General features: G+C 40.2%; 1 protein-coding gene and 1 long non-coding RNA gene across 4 annotated transcripts in view; one reads left to right on the top strand and one right to left on the bottom strand.

Annotated features, from left to right (window-relative positions):
* Window positions 1–21,037, top strand: part of Ell2 (elongation factor for RNA polymerase II 2) — a 69,079-nt gene that overhangs the window by 45,494 nt on the left and 2,548 nt on the right. For both annotated transcript variants that reach the window (XM_052159398.1, XM_052159399.1), the window contains 6 exons: window positions 5,450–5,709; window positions 10,984–11,108; window positions 11,276–11,360; window positions 14,343–14,910; window positions 17,172–17,238; window positions 20,799–20,970. In XM_052159398.1, the coding sequence (XP_052015358.1) occupies window positions 5,450–5,709; window positions 10,984–11,108; window positions 11,276–11,360; window positions 14,343–14,910; window positions 17,172–17,238; window positions 20,799–20,970 (1,277 nt within the window). The remainder of the gene's footprint in view (window positions 1–5,449; window positions 5,710–10,983; window positions 11,109–11,275; window positions 11,361–14,342; window positions 14,911–17,171; window positions 17,239–20,798; window positions 20,971–21,037) is intronic.
* Window positions 17,400–17,899, bottom strand: LOC127666533 (uncharacterized). Of its 2 annotated transcripts, XR_007973675.1 has the most exons (4): window positions 17,811–17,899; window positions 17,679–17,744; window positions 17,502–17,633; window positions 17,400–17,435 (listed from the first exon to the last, which is right to left on the bottom strand). It is a non-coding gene; the product is annotated as an uncharacterized LOC127666533 (long non-coding RNA). The 2 variants fall into 2 exon arrangements; XR_007973674.1 differs by lacking the exon at window positions 17,811–17,899 and having other exon boundaries at window positions 17,679–17,763.

The following is a 21,037-nucleotide window of genomic DNA, read 5'->3' as shown; positions in this document are numbered from 1 at the left end:
TAACAACAATTCATGGCTTCCCCAGGCATCTGTACCCATAGGACCTTGTACCCTGACTAGTAAGTTACTAACAATGACATTTTTTTCTTCCCTTTCCTGTGGAGTGAAGTAACAAATCTCAGCCTTCTTTCTTTCTTCTTTCTCCTTTTTCCATATTAAATAACTTAATTAGCTGACATATTAATAGGCAAAATCTCAAAGTATTTTTTTCAATCCATAAGATATTTCTCCACTTAACATTTGAACAATAAAGTGTAAATTATGTATCAACTGTTTTTAAAAGTGTTGCTTTAATCTAGTATCATTTTATAAGCTATGATATTAGATTAAATGTATAAAATTCTCAAATCATCAAAATTATTTCCCCCCTAACTAGCTGCAAACTCTTACCTAGATTTATTCTAAAGCCTGAAAATCAGCAAAGACTCGTATCCTTCCCCACTGATTGGTACTTAGCTGCCCTTGTGCTGGTGATGTACTTTGTGAGTGTGGGGACTAAGAACATTACAGTTTATGTAACTAGCTAAGGATGTGGGTGCACTGGGTTGCTTACTTGCTTTGAAGAATCTTACACTGTAGTCCAGAGTGCCCTGGAATTTATTATGTCAACAGGCTGGTTTTCAGTTTGCAAACCTCCTGCCTGCCTCAGCATCATGAAAACAAGGATTGCCTGAGCCCCCACACTCAGTTCATATAACAAACATTTCAACATCCAAAATTTCTCTGACTATGCACAGGAATTTTAGAATTCCTAAGGTTTCTTACACGGATTGTAATGTCTATCCGTTGTAGGGGTAACCCAATCTAAGTTTATCAAAGATTAAATCTGAGCAAACTTCTCTCTCAGTCTCATCAGAGCCCCACATTATCTCTGCATCCTCACGCGGCTCTTCATTCTTTTCCTCCCAGCTCTGTGCTCTGCCCACTCACTCACTCTCACTGCTTAGTGCTCGTCTCTGGTCTGAAATCTGCCGTGAACCTCCTCAGCCACTTTTCTCCAAATCACTTAACCCCTGCTCCTTTTAATGTTCCTTAATATGGCCTGCATTGCAAGCTTTTAAGTATTTGTGGTATAATCTCTGGACTGCTTCTAGTTTCTCACCTCAGACCAAATAGTGTTGTTAGTCACAGCCAGATCAACTCTAGGATACCATTGGATTTTCTGTTGTTTACTTTGACTTTTACTCTACCTGGATATGTTGCATTTGAGGTTTGTCTGTTGTCTGTTCCTTACCACTTGATCCTCTCCTGCTGGGTAGCTCAGTTTTTATTTTCCTGCTTTTTATAATTCCTGGCTTACTCAGTTCTTTAAAATGTTAGTGAATCAACCTATAGTGCTAATATTACTCATTGGATGCACATTATATACAAGGTGTATGTTAGTACTGTGTATGTACTTCCCCATCTGATTCTCATGATTACTCTAGGAAACCATTTTATACAACAAATTGTTGGACTCAAAAAAAATTAATGAACATGTCCTCATGATCAAATTGTATTCTCATTCATAAACAGCAGGAGTTACCCATTTAGCTTATAATTGAGTGTACTGTATAAAATAACACTAAATGCTTACCTATGCTAGCCTAGGCACCTGCAGACTTGCAGAACAAGGTTCTTTTCAATGGTATGAGCCTGGGTGGAGGCAGACAAGAGTCCTGCTGGTCCTGCTGTGGTGTGGTATGGAACAGTGCCATGCTGGGCCTCTGCCAACTGAGCTAGGCCTCAAGCCAACCTCAAGGATGAAATCTGCACTGCTAGGAGTTTAGGGGTCGCCTGGCCTAGTTTCCTGGGCTACAAGCTTCTGAAACTCTCCTCTGGGAAACAAAGAGCAAATCCTGTTTGTCTGGAGAGGAACAAGGAATGCTTTTACTTCGACAACACGATGGTTACTTCTTCCACTCTAGTCCTGAATGTTTCTGTCTTAGTGAACATTTTCCATAAGAAAACATTACTAATCCCCACTACTTTGTTTCCTAATAGGCCAAATCCTATCTAACTTCTGGAATTTTGTTGAATTATAAATCTTTCCATATATTGATAATTATGTAGGTATACAAAATAACCCAGCAGCTCTGATATTGGTGATTCTTTTCCCAATTTCCCCGCTATCCTTATTTTTGATGAATTAGCATATATAGAGTATCTGAACTAGAGAACATCTAGTATCTGTTCTGGCATTGTTGTGCCTGATTGTGTGTGTGTGTGTGTGTGTGTGTGTGTGTGTACTATGTGTGTGTATATATACTGTGTGAGTGTGTGTGTGTGTGTGTGAGAGAGAGAGAGAGAGAGAGAGAGAGAGAGAGAGAGAGAGAGAGAGAGAAGCCTTTGAAAACAAACGTACCACAGGTGCCAAATGGTGCAAGCAGAAGCTACTGCATAGATTAGGTATTTAGGCAGAGTTGAAGCCATCCTTGCTGCCCTGCTAATAGTGTCTACAAAGGATGGCTTCCTTCCTCCTGTCTTTCTGATGGCCCACATTAACATTTTCTTTCACATTGTTGACTCACCGCCACTGCTGAAGGATATAAATGACTTTACCATCTAGTAGTAGTTGAACTCATAAATGTAGCTGTGTATCAGATATAACCCCAGCTTAGCCAACCCTGTTGGTACCAACCACTGCTGCTATATATAAAGGAGCCCAGGGAATTGATTAGCAGTTGGGTCTGGGAAGAGAATTAACTTTTCCCCTAGGCTTTATTAAAAAGGGCCTTTCTGAGGCAAATATTAAAAATAAAAATACAACTGCCCTAACTCCTTTGAAATGACCATCTTCCCGCTTCACTTTTTCTTTAGCATCTCAATTGTATTAATGTTTACGGCACTAAGTGTTCTTCATCTGTAGGTCTCTTCCATTCATCTTGGGGTCTATTTCCTGATTGAACAGGCACAAAAAGTTTAGAGAAACAGCAAGCAAATGATGTTTATTGTAATTCAGTGCCAGTGTTTGGGGTTATTGGGTGTTAAGTAGTTCATTCAACCATTTGAAAGGGACAGTCAGTCACCCAACAACTGGCCATCTGAAGGAATAGTGGAGTTGGTGTATTGGGAGCAGGTACCAGAAGACCCACCACTAGGCCTCAGTTAAGACTCAGCCCTCTTCCTCATCAGAATCCAAATTTTAAATCAAATATCACATGCTCTTTCCTCTCAAGGGCAAAATGAGCCTCCTTTATTTTCCTGTGCCTGCTTCTCAAGGAGTACAAGAAAACATAGCAACCTCTGGGGCCCATCTTGAGACCAAGGATCTGAAGTAGATCAAACAGAAACAGAATGCTGGATCTGTTCCTCTTGAGCTAGTCTGAGTTCAATGACAGTTTCATTGGGAAAAAATTTAAGCAGGTTCTTTCCTGCAGGAATTGGCAAATAGGAGGGAAGTGTGGCATTTAGAGTATTTCCTAAATTATCATGACACTGACCTTATTTTTTCTCCAGAAATTTCTGTTAAACAATCAAAGAATGTGATGTTAATATTGTCAGAGCTCAGAAATGGTAGCCCATAGGGTTTGCATTAGAGATTCTCGAGTGTCCTCACTTGCTTGGACTGGCAGTCTGCAATGTGGGCAAGTGCAAACTGTGGCCTCCTGCCCCTGTGCCTGCTGTCACTCAGTCATTAGGACTGACTCACTTTGCTGGTGGAAAGCTGCCATAGCCCTGCCCTCACAGAGCTTACAGCCCAACATGAAACAACAGGAAAGCATTAGGCATTGATTCATAAAACCTTTCCCACCAACAGGTACAAGTGATATTTGGGCGTAATCACAGACCTTCCCACTGTGCTAAGTAAGCATTTTACCATTTTGAGCCTCTCCCACTGAAAACCCCAGATTTCTCTACTGTGGAATGGAGATAAGACTCACCTTGAAAAACATTGTTGGCATGAAGCCCTTAGTATACAGAACCTTCCCGCCACCACACCACAAACAGTGCGTGATAAATATTAGTCCTTTTCCATCTGATGTTGATCTAGCAATACTCTTATACAATACAACTCTTATAAAGTTGTAGAAAACAGCTATCAGTCTGTCTTAAACTTTAATTAAATCTAACTAGTTTTCTTATCACTAGCGATATTCCTTAGTGTTATGTTTCTTTACTGTACAGTAATTTTATCTGATATTTGCCATCACTTATGTCCCAGTTTGGTGAAGTATATCAGCTGACAGTTTCCTAGGAATGAGGTAGGCTGATATTGGGCCCAGCCTGGAAAGAAAGAGCTAGTGAGCAGAGTTCCTGAGGCTGATTTACCTTCAGACATAGCTCATGAGACTTGTTTTTACTTATTGGTTGTTTTTACTTTTTTAGTCTTATTCCTATTACAGTCACCGTTTGATGGGTCATTTCCAGTTCCCTCCTCTACATAACCAGAGGGAATGGAGTTGTACATAAGGTATAATAAAAAGGTGAAGAGATCCTACTTTGGAAATTACATAGGGATCTTATCCTGCTTTCTGTCCTTTACCAATAAACAGTTACTGGAAGTGAATAGGATGCTCTATCTGGATAGATTTGAATAGAGAATTTACTAGGTCACTTCTGACACGTTTTCTAGAAGTTGACATCTGCCATCTGTTAGTATTCTGTCCAGGTAGAAAGTGTTGCTGACACAAATGATGATGCCTCTAAGGGAGGGGTGTGTCTTCCTGGACCATTTTCTATCTCTCTATCTGACCTGTCTGTATAGTTTATAAAGACAGATCTACTTGTCTTCTGAGAGTCCATGCGCTTGGTTTGTTTGGTGTTACTGCTAAAAAGGACCATCTGGAGTGTGCCTGGTAGATGTTGGTTCTCCTCCCCGTGATGTCTGTGTCCATGGATTTATTACAGTAATGCCATGGCTTAGGCAAGTTTATCTCATTATGAAGTCTAATGTGCATTTCTTCATGTTACTGTGAGGCAATATTGAATCCCTGTTTCTACTCACATCTATCTGCTCTTTTAGAAGTGATGTGCATGCATGCAGATTTAAGTACTGTAAGTAATGCAGGACAACATTGAAATTATTTCTACCTTTCATCAAAGAATCAATGGAAATTTTTCTATTCTGTTGCTTGTATCACTGTTCTGTTGCATTGTCCATGTTTAACTAAATGGCAAATGCACATCTATAATATTTATTTTAAATTATATTTTATTTTTAATATGTATTATTTATTTAATAATTTATTAATAAAATTGTGTAATATTTATTGATTATTATTGGTTAATAAAATAAATTATATTTTAAAATAAAAATTATTTAAATTATATATTAAAAAGTCCTACTCCATATTATAGGCAACTTCATTAGAATACTTCCTGTATGTTTCTGTAGAGTAAAAATTAAAACAAAATGACCCTTTTTTTCTAGAAATAAAAAGTTACATAAATTGGGTTGTGGAAGCTTCAGTGCTCATGATATTACAGTACATAAATTTGTAATCATGTCTTTTCCACTGGACTTTAGGGAAAAGAGTGCAAATTCGTAAAGCTCCTCAAGCCATCTCGGACACGGTGCCTGAGAGGAAAAGGTCAATGCCCATGAACCCTGCAAATACAATTCGAAAGATGCATAGTGGCAACAGTATCTCTCAGAGGCCGTACAGGGACAGGGTCATTCATCTACTGGCGCTAAAAGCCTACAAGAAACCTGAGCTGCTTGCCAGACTGCAGAAAGATGGTGTCAATCAAAAAGACAAGAACTCCTTGGGAGCAATTCTGCAACAGGTGAGAGCAACTGAGAGAATATCTGAATACCTTCTGGTGAGGTTCACTTAAGAGTACTTGTTGATGGGCTGTGGACAGAGATTAGTTGATACAGTCCTTTCCTAGTGTACTTGAAACCCTAGGTTTGATCCCTAGTACCTCATAAACAGGACATGCCTACAATAGTACTCAGGACATAGAGGTGTGAAAATCATCACAAGTTCAGGATCATCCTTGGCTACAGAATAAGTTATAGCCTCCGTAGGGTCCTTTCTTTAAAACAACAACCCCTCTGCCTGTTCTTGTTGATATTGTCACTATTTTTTAGACAGGGAATCTTCATGCAGAAGTATAATTCTTGACTATTATTAAGTTAGAACATCTTGGGTTGTTTTGTTTTTAAGATGGGGCTTGCTTTGGTCCCCTTACCTTAGCATCCTGAGTGCTGATAGTGTACTGTGTGCCGCTATGTCATCTAGCAGTTTCATTGAAAACTGATTGAAATGTGAACATTTTTCTCATTTGACTAAAACGAGTTTTGTCCAGAATTTTGTTAAGAACTGGGCAAGTTTTTTGTTGTTTGCTTTAATCTTACATTACCTCACTTATCACCTAAGTTAACTGGTGAATAAAGGCAAAGTTGTATGACATCCTCTGTTAATATTCAGCTGGCATTATGCATAATACCCTGGCCTATTAAATCATTTAGAATCCATCATCACTTCCATATTCTTTGAAGCCCTGATTACTTCTTATTTTTTTGGCCATTGTATGTGCCAAGACCAGTCAGTTGTTTTCTTTAAGGGATATGAGAATTTCAGGATTAGATATGATCAGTTACCTTAAAATCACAAGGTGCACTGTGAAGCAGGTGTTGGTTTTCATTAAAGAAATATCAGATAGTAATTTCCTATATTTTTTGTATTTACTTCAGGTGGTAAATGTAAATTAACATTCAGATCCATCATAAATGTATTCACTCTGGTTTTTTTTTCCTAAAAAATAATGACATTTCTAAAATTTCATCATTTTTAAAATTTATATATTTTATCTGATGCTAAAGAAATAATAGTTTTAAGTCTATTTTATTCATTATTATCTTACATCCAAGGCACAATACTGAAGGTTATGAAGGAGTAGAACCATTGTCTGCAGGTTAGCATTCCTGCTCCCTCAGTCACTTGGGACAGTCTTTATTAAATCCATTGAATACCTGTCGAAAAAAATTGTTTTGTTCTGTTTTGAGACTGGGTTTCTCCATAAAGCCCTGGCTGTCCTGAAACTCACTTTGTATACCAGACTGGCCTCAAACTCAAAGATTCACCTGCCTTTGCCTTCTGAGTGCTGGAATTAAAAGTGTGTTCCACTACCACATGGCAAAAAATAATGTAAATGTGTATTTAATCTTTATGTCATACAGCCCTTCTTAAACTGAAGAGAAAAGGTAAAGGGGAAATGAGGATGAGCGGAAGAGCCAGTGCCAGGTCACTCCTGTGTGTGAGGAGAGTCAGGCTGCACAGATCCATGGGAAGTGCATCTCCAGAGAGTTAGTGAGTTACCTTCTGAGGCAGGAGAGTAACCTCCTAGAAGCTACTGCTATACAGGCAGTAGTTATATGGTGTTGTAAATACAGTATCTTAAAATGGAAATACTTGACACTTAGCAGTTGGATCTGACAGTTATTGACGAGGTTTTTTTGCCCAACTGTTAAGAATAGTTTCATCCTGGTTGTACATTCAAATATCCTAAGGCCCACTGTAGGAAGTGCCTGTGCCAGACTCCACAACACACAAACAGTGAGGTATCTGAAAGAAGGGTGTGAGCACCAATACCTGAGAAAGCCCCTGAGAAATGTGGATGTTCAATACGAGCTGAAACCTCTAGACTATGAAAAAGGTCCAGAGGCCAAGTTATTGACCAACCTACCACTTCTGAAGCTCGTGCTGGATATACCAGTGTACTGTTTGCCAGGCAGTGTGGATAGGCATTTCACGCATTTATTATTTGATCTTCATATCTTAAAAACTTTGACTAAGGCCAGTTACTATACATTTTCTTATCCTGAACATTCCTAACAGTTGATACAACTTTTGCTTCATGAAACTGACCAAAACTGACTTGAAACTGACTAGAATAACAGAAGAAGCTGATTATCAAAATATTGGTTATTTTATCACCAACTAGTTAGCAAAGTGTTAGCTAAAATGATCAGGACTGTTTTGTCCATGCAAACGCATATTTTTGATGATTTGCTATTGATATTGTAGTTTTCTTTGAGTACTCTGTGAATGTTATTAATTAAAATAATACTTAATAATATACAACAATATAAGGTTTAAAACTGTTTACCACTAAACTGGTATACAAATATATAGCTTCTTTTTCCTTAGAATGACTTTTCTTGGAAAACCTTCCTTAAAAAAAAAAAAAAAATCAAAACAGCAACTCCATAAACTTGAAAGATCTCCTTAGCCTGAGCCTTTGGACCTTTGCGTTAAGTGCACATTCATCACTTGCACATCCCATTCATTTACCTCAGCTGCTCGTCTGTGTCAGCGGGCATACACCTATGAATTCAACTAATTGAAAATCACAGTTTTTTAATTGCACCTATACTACACATACATAGACTTTATTCCTTGTCATTCCCCCAAAAATGCCATATCATAACCTTGTATATAATATTTATATTTTATTGGCTATTGTATCATTGAGGTTATTTATAGCATATGGATAAAGATTATAAATCTAGATCATTTTATATGGAGGACTATGAGGTCAAGTTAAGACACAAGGGATGACTGTTTTCTGGACTATACCAGAAAACATCATAATCCCTGGCTTTCTGAAGTATATCTACAAAATAAACTCAGGAATGATGGGGAGTTGAGAGGGGCTGGGCAAGAGATCTACTCATAAATGAGGAGTTTAGGGAACCTCTTTCTTGATGGTTACCTGAAATAAAAAGCAGAAGACGAAGAGAGTCATCATTTCTGGGAGCCGGCCTGGTAGAAGAGATGGAGACTAAAGCCAGGAGACATTGCAGACCAGAGATAAAGAGAGACATTTTATTTTGAGTCAGATAGGAATTGACATTGGAGTTGAAGCAAGAATATGCTGTGATCAGATCTATAGCTCATAAGACCATTCATTTTTATGGCAAGAATGGCTTGGGGGACAGTTGGAAACAGAAGAGAAAGACTGCTTAAATGAATCTGCTAAAGAAATCAAGGTGTGAAGTGCTAGTGGCTTGGTATGGTGGAGTTAGTTTCATAGGTTAGAGATGCATTTTGAAGAAAGACTTGCTAACAGAGATGAAGAGGGAAAGAATGGGGGTTGTGTTTATGAGTTGCTTTCACATAGAGCAAGCAATTCAACAGATACTGAGCTACTGATTAGAGAATTGCTAAAAAGGGATAGGTGTAAAGACTGGATGGCAGGAGTTCTACAAAGATTCTCTTTGGAAATGTTTCTTAGACATATCTAATAGATGTCAGTCAAGTATTAAGAAACCATTTAGGGCTGGAGCCATTTCGGGGTTAGCCTGAAATTGGGCATTATAAATCTTACAGTTGAGAGAACTCGTCTCAGGAAGGAGAAGAACAGAGAAAATAGGGCAGGAGGCCGTTACTGAGCACATCCCCATATAAAGGCATTCGCATGGGAGGCTCAAGAAAGAAAGGCCTGAGGGAGAGAAGTGACCAGGGGACTGTCCCCACAGGACTGCATGAGGGAGCTGGTGGGGATGTGCAGTGTAGTCTGTCAGTGGACATTGTCAGATAGAAGTCCACTTCAAAAATAAGTCCAATTGCATCTTATATTCATTTCTTTACAAAGTTGAAAAGCTGCCTTATGGCAACAATAATACTAAATTGGTGCTCATATGTGACATACAATATTAAATCTGATAGCACTTTTAAAAAGACACACTAAGAAGTCACGTTACTGAAAAGACAATTCCCAGCTTTGTGGGCGGACATACCTTTTTCCTAGCCTTAAGTATTTTTAGTGTGTAAGAGGGAGACTTAGCGAATGGGCTGAGGAAGGACAATACAGGAGTAAACTGACTAAAATTCACCTAAAATCTATTTGATAAAGTATGAAACTATCAATAAAATAATTTAAGTACTTTTTATCATAATCCCATAGATTTGTGTAGTAAGTAGGTTATTGACCTGGACATTCTAGAAGTTATAGTTGAGGTGTAGGAAAATATTATACTTGGAAGAAAGCCCTCTAACAGATACTTAAGTAACCTTTAGTTTGTGACTTAGTTTTATTGGTTTGAGGGGATTTCAAGGACCTCAAATAAATGGTTCTTCAGGAAAGCTGACAGATACAAGAAAGAAACTTACTTATCAAAAAAGAAATAAAAGACAAGATGATCAAAATTAATTATACAGATGCTTTCTGCTGGTGGTTGAGTGCTTGTGACTTGCCATTGGGGTCCTATTTGTTTTCCATTTAAATAGAAGTGACTAGGATTTTTCACTGTGACTCAGCAGCACTGGAAATGGCTGAGTAGGTGAAAGCCTGGTGATTTGATTTGGTCCTCAGAGCCCATACAGAGGTAGAAGGAGAGAAGTGACTCCACAAAGCTGGTCTACAGATGGGTGTTGTGGCATGTGTTAGCTTATAAAATTATACACCTACAAAGATCAAAGATCAGGTAAACATATGAAAGAACTTGAGGATTTTTGTCTTCTGAGATGAGAGTCCTTTACTTAATATTTTCCGGTCCCATGTATTTTCCTACAAATTTCATTTTTCTTAACAACTGATTAAAATCATACTATGCGCACATGTGTATGTCTGCACCACATTTCATTATCCATTCTTTAACAGAAAATGAACAGCTAGGCTGTCTTCATTTCCTTGCTACAGTGGGTAGGGTAAGAGTATAAAGACCTGGTGTCTCTGAGGTGGATTGGAGGATCCTTTTGGTATCTTGCTAGGAGGATAATAAAAAGCTTTATGCACATATGTAGCAGAGGATGGCCTTGTCGGGCATCAGTAGAAGACAAGGCCCTTGGTCCTGTGAAGGTTCAATGCGCCAGTGTAGAGGAAGACCAGGGCCAGGAGGTAGGAGTGGGTGGGGGAGGGGGGACCACCCTCATAGAAACAGTGGGTGGGGGGATAGGATAAGGGGTTTCCGGAGGGGAAACCAGGAAGGGGAATAACATTTGAAATGCAAATAAAGAAAATATCCAATAAAAGAAAAGAAAAAAAAGCTTTATGTAGCCTGTTTTATATAGCCAACAAAAGTGTTCTTGGTTTCTTCATACCCTGCTCCAGGTGGCCAATCTGAATCCTAAGGACCTCTCCTATACTTTAAAGGATTATGTATTTAAGGAGCTCCAGCGAGACTGGCCAGGTTACAGTGAGACAGACAGACAGACATTGGAGTCGGTGCTCTCTAGGTAAGTTTCCATTTTGTCTTTAAAAATGATGCAAATAAGTAAAACAAATAAGTAAAACACTCTGGTGAGTGTTGTTTTACCATAGGGTGAAAAGGGGAAGCTGGAATAGCTTGTGTTATGTGTATTTCAGAGTCTTCTATTACTTGGATGATGTATTTCCTTTACAGAAAACTAAATCCATCTCAGAATGCTGGCACTGGCCGGTCAGAGTCTCCCATGTGTTCCATCAAAGACACTGCCTCATCTCCTCAGGTATGCCAGGAAGCTATGAAATCACAGCCTGCCATGTAGCTCAGTGCGCCCACTCTCTGTGAGGGGGAGTGGGGAACTACACAGATCGCCTGTCGTAGAATCATCTCCTGTGACATCTCAGGCAGTTTTTGTGTCCTGACTGCTTTGGGTCAATCCTGGCAGAGACCTCTCTGCCCACTCCAGTATTATTTACACAGTACCTCTCATCCGTGTATCTTACTGTGAGGAGCTAGGAGAAAGCAGACAGATGTTCTTGGAGAACACAAGCAAGAGACTAGCTGTGAGTCACAGTGCTAGAGACCTACTGTGAGGAAGGCAGTGGGGGAAAGGGCAGGTCCATCTGTGGAAACTTAATGACTTCAACTATGAAGCTGCTCCTCCACTGATGAAATTACACGCTGGGAGCTAAAGTGAAAATAGAATGAACTAATGGGTTAACTATTATATTCTTTTAATTCCAAATACAAAATAAGTAACTATAGGTTGTATTTTTATACTTTTCAACTATTCATTTTCCTTTTTAACTTATATGTTATAGGGATAATATATCAAGGTTTTTAAAGTATTTCTACCTCATTTTTTTTAATTCGATATACTCTTTATTTACGTTTCAAGAGATTTTCCCTATCCTGGATCCCCACTCCCCAAAAGTCCCATAAGCCTTCTTCCCTCCCCCTGCTCCCCAATCCACCCCTTCCCACGTCCCTGTCCTGGTATTCTCCTATACTGCTGCACTGAGCCTTTTCAGGACCAGGGGACACTCCTTCCTTCTTCTCGGGCATCATTTGATATGTGAATTGTGTCTTGGGTATTCCAAGCTTTTAGGCTAATATCCACTTATCAGTGAGTGCATACCATGAGTATTCTTTTGAGACTGGGTTACCTCACTTAGGATGATGTTCTCTAGTTCCATCCATTTATCTAAGAATTTCATGAATTCATTGTTTCTAATGGCTGAATAGTACACCATTGTGTATATATACCACATTTTCTGTATCCATTCCTCCGTTGAGGAGCATCTGGGTTCTTTCCAGCTTCTGGCTATTATAAATAGGGCTGCTATGAACATAGTGGAGCATGTGTCCTTATTGCATGCTGGGGAATCCTCTGGGTATATGCCCAGGAATGGTATAACAGAGTCCTCCGGTAGTATCATGCCCAGTTTTCTGAGGAACAGCCAGACTGATTTCCAGAGTGGTTGTACCAGCTTGCAACCCCACCAACAGTGGAGGAGTATTCCTCTTTCTCCACATCCTCACCAACACCTGTTTTCCCCTAAGTTTTTGATCTTAGCCATTCTGACTGATGTGAGGTGAAATCTCGGGGTTGTTTTGATTTGCATTTCCCTGATGACTAAGGATGTTGAACATTTCTTTAGGTGCTTCTCAGCCATTCGATAGTCCTCAGGTGAAAATTCTTTGTTTAGCTCTGTACCCCATTTTTAAGGGGGATATTTGGCTCTCTAGAGTCTACCTTCTTGAGTTCTTTGTATATCTTGGATATAAGCCCTCAGTTGGATGTAGTGTTGGTAAAGATCTCTTCCCAATTTGTTGGTTGCCATTTTGTCCTTTTGACATGTCCATGAGGTCTCATTTGTCAATTCTTGATCTTAGAGCATAAGCTATTGGTATTCTGTTGAGGAAATTTTCCCCTGTACCCATGTCCTCAAGGGTCTTCCCCAGTTTCTTTTTTATTAGTTTCAGTGTGTCTGGTTTTATGTGGAGGTTCTTGATCCACTTGAACTTGAGCTTAGTACAAGGAGATAAGAATGGATCAATTTGCATTCTTCTGCATGCTGACCTCCAGTTGAACCAGCACCATTTGTTGAAAAGGCTATCTTTTTTCCACTGGATGGTTGTAGTTCCTTTATCAAAGATCAAGTGAACATAATTCTGTGGGTTCATTTCTGGATCTTCAATTCTATTCCATTGAACTACTAAAGATCTGTATGACAGGAACTTCAAGTCTTTGAAGAAAGAAATCAAAGAAGACCTCAGAAGATGGAAAAAATCTTCCATGCTCTTGGATTGGCAGGATTAATATAGTAAAAATGGCCATCTTGCCAAAAGCAATATACAGATTCAATGCAATCCCCTTCAAAATCCCAACTTAATTTTTCATAGTTAGAAAGAGCAATTGTCAAATTCATCTGGAATAACAAATAACCCAGGATAGCTAAAACTATTCTCAACAGTAAAAGAACTTTTGGGGGGAATCAGTATCCCAGACCTCAAGCAGTACTACAGAGCAATTGTGTTAAAAACTGCATGGTATTGGTACAGTGTCTGCCTCATTTTAAATGAGTCAGTTTTGAAAACTTAGTTTACAACATTGTGAACATATATACACAGTGAAAAACTAAAATGGCATTTCAGCAATTATCATTAGCTGAGTCTGAAGGATGGGCTAGTTCACAATGTGATGATTAAACTGATAAGTGACCACAAGCCTATTCACAAGTGCAGCATTTTAGTCAGTTAGCCTCACTAGTGCTCACAAAGTTAGACGGTGCAGACCGCCTTCTCCTTTCACCTGCTGAACTAGGCCAACTGCAGCCTCTCTGGAAGGCACTTCTACTTAGCTAAGGGGTAGGAGAAGATCACACTTGGCAAAAAGCCCTCTAACAGCAGATACCTGAGGAACCTTTAGTTTTTGATTTAGTTTTTTGGTTTGAGAGGATTTGCCTTGACTGATCTAGTGTACATAAATCAGAATAGTCTCTGGGGTTTAGGTAGACTGTAATATCTAAAAACACTATTTGGCACTGTTCCTTTATTCTGCTTTTGACAGAGGAACTAAAATTAGATTTACATTTGTTTGGGGGTTCTTAGAAGTGTGTGTGTGGGTGTGTGGGTGGGTGGTGGTGGTGGTGGTGGTGGTGGTGGTGGTGGTGGTGGTTTCATTTTGACTGACCTTGGAGTCTGATATGATGAGTAAGCTGCTCAACTATCAATCTTATCCTTTTCTCCCCCAAACCCCCAGAAACGACCTTTGGATTCAGATTTCATTGATCCTTTAATGAACAAAAAAGCTCGAATATCTCACCTGACAAACAGAGTTCCACCAACATTAAATGGCCATTTGAATCCCACCAGTGAAAAATCGTGTGCAGGCATCCTACCACCCCCTGCAGCTGCTGCCATCCCCACCCCCTCACCACTGCCTTCAACCCACCTGCCTATCTCCAATCCTCCCCAGACTGTAAATTCCAACTCCAATTCCCCTAGCACTCCAGAAGGCCGGGGGACTCAAGACCTGCCTGTTGACAGTTTCAGTCAAAATGGTAGCATCTTTGAGGAACAGCAAGACAAATATACCTCAAGGACTTGTCTGGAGACATTACCCCCTGACTCAGCTTTGCCAAAGTGTCCAAAGCCCATGGAAGAAGAGCATCCAGTGTCTCACAAAAAGTCCAAAAAGAAGTCTAAAAAACACAAGGAAAAGGACCAAATAAAGAAACATGACATTGAGACCATGGAGGAAAAGGAGGAAGACGTTCAAAGAGAAGAAACTGCCAAGCTGAGTAACACCAGTCCAAATCCCAATGAAGGTATTTTACATTTGCTTAAATGGAGGGGGAAAAGCGGGTTTTCTGTGTTAAATGAACTGGAAGAACATGCTATTAAGAGTTGTAGATGATGATATTTAGAATAAAGATTTTTAAGCAAATGACTTATTTAACTAACCTTAATACTGTGCTTTTGAAGCACATTTTTTCTTTCACCTTATAGTCTTTCTTAAGCTAAGTATTAAACATACCTTCTAATATGTCTATTTATTTATACTGGCATTTTATTTATTTATTTTGGGTTTTTTTTTTTTTTTTTTTTTTTTTGGATTTGGTTTTTTCAAGACAGGGTTTCTCTGTGTAGCCCTGGCTGTCCTGGAACTCCCTCTGTAGACCAGGCTGGCCTCGAACTCAGAAATCCGTTTGCCTCTGCCTCCCAGAGTGCTGGGATTACAGGCATGCGCCACCACCACCTGGCTATACTGGCATTTTAAAATGACCTTGCCATTCTCCAAAGATTCCCTTTTGCTGTTCTTTTCTTTCTCTGTCATGCTATACAACATCCCTATAACACGAATCTGCCATTTTTAATTGATTTAAACAGATACACAATAGGCAATAGAAATATCTATTCCCTCCTTTCAGAGAAGCAAGAGGCATCCCTGCTGTAATTAGGATTAGCACAGAAAGATTGTCAAACTCTTTGTAAAAATTCTTTGGTCATTTTCAATAAAAGTACTCTTCTGGCTATTATTTTCCTGATAGAGATAAGGATAGTTTTGTTAGTAAACTAACATCATTTGTTAGTCAGATCTTGCTCCTTAAACTGAACACCTGAAACCATGAGGTCTGATGACCACTTCTGCCTTAGGGAAGGAATGCACTGTCATCATTTTCTCCTGGTACAGTTTGTGGAAGGTGAGCTACAGTAAGATACAGTTGACCTGGCTTGGATGCATTGCGTCACAAACAAATAAATAAATAAATCAACATAACACTAAAGAATGGTCAAAGCGTGTTGTTTTCCCCACCTACACTACTCTTTGGACTTAAATATGTCAAGTCAGGATAAGCCATAAAAGTAAAATGTCATGTTTAGAGTTAATAAGCCAGATTCCTGTCACCTCTCCTTTCTACACTTCTACCCTCACGGGTTGACTCAAGAAGATGAGCAGAGAGCTCCCATAGAAATTTGTGTGTTCTCTAGGGTAGAGACCTGGGTAAACCTGTGTTGTTAAATCCTTTTTTTTTTTATGATGATGATGATGATATGTAGGAAATCTTATTAGAACTCAGTATGATCTTCACAAATGGAAGGCAGATTCAAATCCAAATCCTCTGTATCTAGTAGAACTGGTCTGGCATCTAGGGTAAAGACTAAACTAAGGATTCTGTACTTGATGCTCTTCCTTGAACACTCTTGTGGCCACAGCCAAGTCAAATTTATATAGGTGAACAATAAGCCCACTGACTCTATGTAATGTATTTATTTAGTGTATTTTACCTTTTAAAAGATTGATAAATTGTTAGATATTAATATATACTTTGTAGTGAACATATGTTTTGCCAGCAAATTAGAGTTAGAATTATTAAGGGTGCCTTGAATTAAAAAAATAAAAAGGAAAGAAAACTTAATAAATTGTCTAAACATAACCCCCGGAAGCTGTGTGCTAAGCACTCTGACACATTTACCTACTTCTAGCAGCACAGCCGTGAGTGACTATAGCATTTTTTATTGTTCACCCTTAAATCATCTGTCTCGTGCTGTGAGAGCCACAGATTAGAAGAGTATGCATACCCTTTCACTAATGCCTTTTGAACCAGTGAAGAAACTTCCTACCCAATACCTGGCTAAAAGTGTGACAGCAAAAACAGTGCCACCCAAACAGCCTGCTCCCTGACATTTTTGTTTCTTTTTTGCTTTGTTTGAATCCCAGGAAAAGTAGATGCTGATTTAAAATTTGTATCTCCCCTTTGTCTGCCGCATCTGCCACCACAGTGAATTACCAGGCATATGCCACAAGTGTTGATGAAAGAATAGAAGACTGACCTTGGGTTAAGACGGAATTCTTTTATTGTGTAAACTCTGCAGTAGCCTGGAGCTTTAAATGCTTGCTGTCAGCCCTGCTGGTGCTGGGCGCAGACTCCATTGTTTGTGCGCCATTGTAGTCCTTGCTTGCTGTTGCTTATTGAGCTGGAAGAAAAGAATTTGAGAAGTGTTCCAGATGTTTCTAATGTATTTTAAAGTTAGAGGCATTTGATAGCCGTGCTGGTTGCTGAATGCTCTGATTTCCCCTTCTTAGGAGTTGAAGAAGGATGCACTGCCTCCACGGAGCCTGCCTCAGCACTGGAACTCCCAGATTATTTGATGTAAGTCTTCTGTCTGATATCTTCTGACGGAGAGAGCTATTTAATTTTAGAACATTCGCAAATTCTTTTCCCATAATTTGCAAATCAAAAGAGTAAGAAATTCCAGAAATAGAGTCCTGGAGCCATCTCTACAGTTGAAAGGCTGCCACTGACCTGCTGTCCCACAGCCACTGACCTGCTGCCCCACAGCCACTGACCTGCTGCCCCACAGCCACTGACCTGCTGTCCCACAGCCACTGACCTGCTGTCCCACAGCCACTGACCTGCTGTCCCACAGCCACTGACCTGCTGTCCCACAGCCACTGACCTGCTGTCCCACAGCCACTGACCTGCTGTCCCACAGCCACTGACCTGCTGTCCCACAGCCACTGACCTGCTGTCCCACAGCCACTGACCTGCTGTCCCACAGCCACTGAGCCTGCTGTCCCACAGCCACTGACCTGCTGTCCCACAGCCACTGACCTGCTGTCCCACAGCCACTGACCTGCTGTCCCACAGCCACTGACCTGCTGTCCCACAGCCACTGACCTGCTGTCCCACAGCCTCTGACCTGCTGTCCCACAGCCACTGACCTGCTGTCCCACAGCCTCTGACCTGCTGTCCCAGATCCCAGGAGCAGCTCGGGCCTCCCCTGTGCAGAGTGAGCATCTAAGTCTACAAAGCTAGCAGTCCTAATGCACAGCCCCTAGAGGGGCCCAGAGTGCTCACAGGCTTTGAACATCTCTACTGAACAGTGCAGGCATAGATTCTTTTTATGTAAATAAAGGTCTTTTTCTCAAATCAATTTTAAGAGGAAAGAATAGTGGCTCATTCCCCTTTAGTACCAGGTATGAGTTTTTCTCGTGACAAGTTGCTAAATGCCGAGCTGGGATTATTTTTGTAACTGCTTATCACAAAAATTATAACTTGGACTTAAAATTCTAGCTTTTTCATACAATAAAAGGCTTCTGTAAGAAAAAATAGTAAAGTGCCTGGGAAAGTGGAGCATGGAAAAGCTCAAAGCTCCGATAGCAGAAGGCTTTCAGAACTGAAACAGATGTGTGTGGAATAGCTAGAATGTAGAGCATGAAGCCATAAACTGAGCTGTCTGAACCTTTGTTTTTTTCTGTTAGTGCCATCTCCCAGGGGGCCAAGTTAGGCTATACTTTCAACCTTTCATTCTTGCAGAGGAGAGAACATTTGAGGTTCACTAAGCTGTGCTTCTGCTTAGTGTGACAGCTGCTGGAGAATGAGAAAGCAGGATGCTGTTAGAGCGCCTCCCTGCTCGCTCGCACCACTGGGTGGTGTGAGCAGACTCCACAGACTCCAGTGCTAGGACTCTCACCCTCCACTCACCTCCTTCTCCTTAGATGTGTGAAAGTTGAGCCAGGAGCAGACAGTCAGGATGCCACCCGCATTCTCCTATAAGTTTTACATTCTTTCGGTGACAGTGATATGTATAGAATAGTACATTCAAAAATTTCTGCCATGGATTCAAAGATGTTGTGTTTGCCAATCTAATCCACTAACTATATTAAGTTAGTCCTAATGTGTTCGTGGAGTCTTTTAAAAAGAAATGATTACTAGATCACTAAGAAGTGTTGATCCTCTGCCCCAGCGAACCGTGTATTTGTTAAGTTCCTAAGGCTTTTGTCATATATTTAATTTACTTAAATAAAAGTGACATGTTTTACCCAAACTAAAAACTTGTATACCAACCAGTACAGCTATTTTTCAAAAACTAAGAAGAATATTTCCAAAACTCAGAATTTAACTTACCTCATAAGAAAACCAAAAGGAGGGGCTGGAGAGATGGCTCAGAGGTTAAGGGCACTGACTGCTCTTCTGAAGGTCCTGAGTTCAACTCCCAACAACCATATGGTGGCTCACAACTATCCCTAATGAGATCCGAATGAAGACAGATCTGAAGACAGTATACTCATATAAATAATAAATCTTAAAAAAAAAAAGGAGACTTCATTACAAGTCTTTGATTAATTCTCATTTAACCACAAAGATTGTTGTATACTAAGAGTACTTTTGTTACTTGGGGTTGGAAGTTATCTCATACTTGTGTGTTTTTTCTGTTAACTCATTAAAAACCAACTGCAAAGTCATAAGAATTTGTTAAAAATAGTTTTTCTTAAAATATCAGTATCAAACTGCAGCACAATTATTAGCCTTAGTTAGTATTTTTCCTTAACAAAGTTATTAAATAAAATACCAAAGATCAGGTTCTTAGAAAGTGTGATAAATACATTACACAATTAATTAAATCAGAGTTTCAAGATTGGCTTCGTCTTTACTTATATACGCTTATTCCCAGGAGCCTCCACCCCCTTGGCTCCCCAGTGTGCAGTAAGATGGCATGTCTGTGGAGGCCTGCTCCCTCCCCGTGGCTGGCAGGGCTGGCTCCTTGTGCAGCTGAAACCAGCTGGGAAACTTAAATCAGCACACTGCCACTGTACACTTAGAAAACCCAGCCTCCACTCAACTCTGCTGAGTCGAAGTCAGCAGAAATGCGAACACTGGTGAAGGCGCTGGGCTGCACACCAGTCACTTTCCCCCTTACCCACTTTCCCAGCAAGGCATTTGTGGTAAAGCCACTCAGATAAACGGGTAAGTTTATATAAAGCCATCTGGAGAGGCCCACGCTCCAAGATGTTAGCACCCTAAGGACCAAGTGTGCCCAAGTATGCACCTTCGGTTGCACTCTACAGCTCCCTGGAGCTGCCTGACGTCAGTTTTAACCCAAAATAATCAAGAAAAGTGGAACTTCCATGGCAGGAAAACAAAGCAAAAAGGAAGGCTGACTGCACTAATGATGCTGTTTGTTTTATATTAAAATGACCTCTTAACTCGTTTACTTACTACTGCATCACCTGGCATATCGGAAAGATGGCACATGTACCCATGCACGCAAATGCATGCAAGCACTCACATATACACATACAAAAATAAATCTTTATCCAACAGTGGGGGGAAGATATAAACTAGAGAAACTTTTTGGTAGAGGGCCTTCTCTAGGTCTTTTTTTTTTTTTTTTTAATTTTTCCAGTAGAAGTATCAGGAAGGAACAGAGAGCAAACCAGAAGTCCCTTGTTAAAGACTTACGCATGTCACAGATCTAAAAGACACCTCTCACAAAGCAGTGACTGCAGTCCTCAGTGACTGTGGCACTCCGCGGGACGTGTTACCTCGCAAGCACTTCTTCCTCCATATTCCTTGTAACAGAGGCTTGGCCTCTTCCACTGTGTGTGGGTGAATTGTCTGCAATAGAGAAAGGCTCTGGAATAAGTCTGCATAAACATTCTTTTCTTTTTATGTGGTTCCTTGTGAATTCCATTGCCCTAAATCTCACATTCTCCACGGACACTGTTCAGGCCTTCTGTCTGAAGGTCATTCCACCTGGAAGGTCCTGGGAAAGAGTAGCCCCGCAGCAGAGCAGAGGCAGAGGGGCGTTCCGTCGTTGGCGGTGTGTGTAAGAAGGCAGTCTTTAAGTATTTAGCTTAAATCCCAACCTTGTGCCACCGGACTTATTCTTTCTTTCTCTCACTTATCCTCTTCTCTTTTCTTATTAGAAAATATATTGCTATTGTGTCTTATGAGCAACGCCAGAATTACAAGGATGACTTCAATGCTGAATATGATGAATACAGAGCTTTGCATGCAAGGATGGAGACTGTAGCCAGGAGATTTATTAAACTGGATGCACAACGAAAACGCCTTTCTCCAGGTTCAAAAGAGTACCAGGTAAAAGGATGAGCTCCCGAATGAACTGAGTATGAACTGAGTTTGATTTCCTCACCTTCCCTAGTAG

Source organism: Apodemus sylvaticus, chromosome 16 (genome assembly GCF_947179515.1).
Source record: "Apodemus sylvaticus chromosome 16, mApoSyl1.1, whole genome shotgun sequence".
Taxonomy (NCBI): Eukaryota; Metazoa; Chordata; class Mammalia; order Rodentia; family Muridae; genus Apodemus; species Apodemus sylvaticus.
This window is presented reverse-complemented; position numbering and strand designations above follow the sequence as displayed.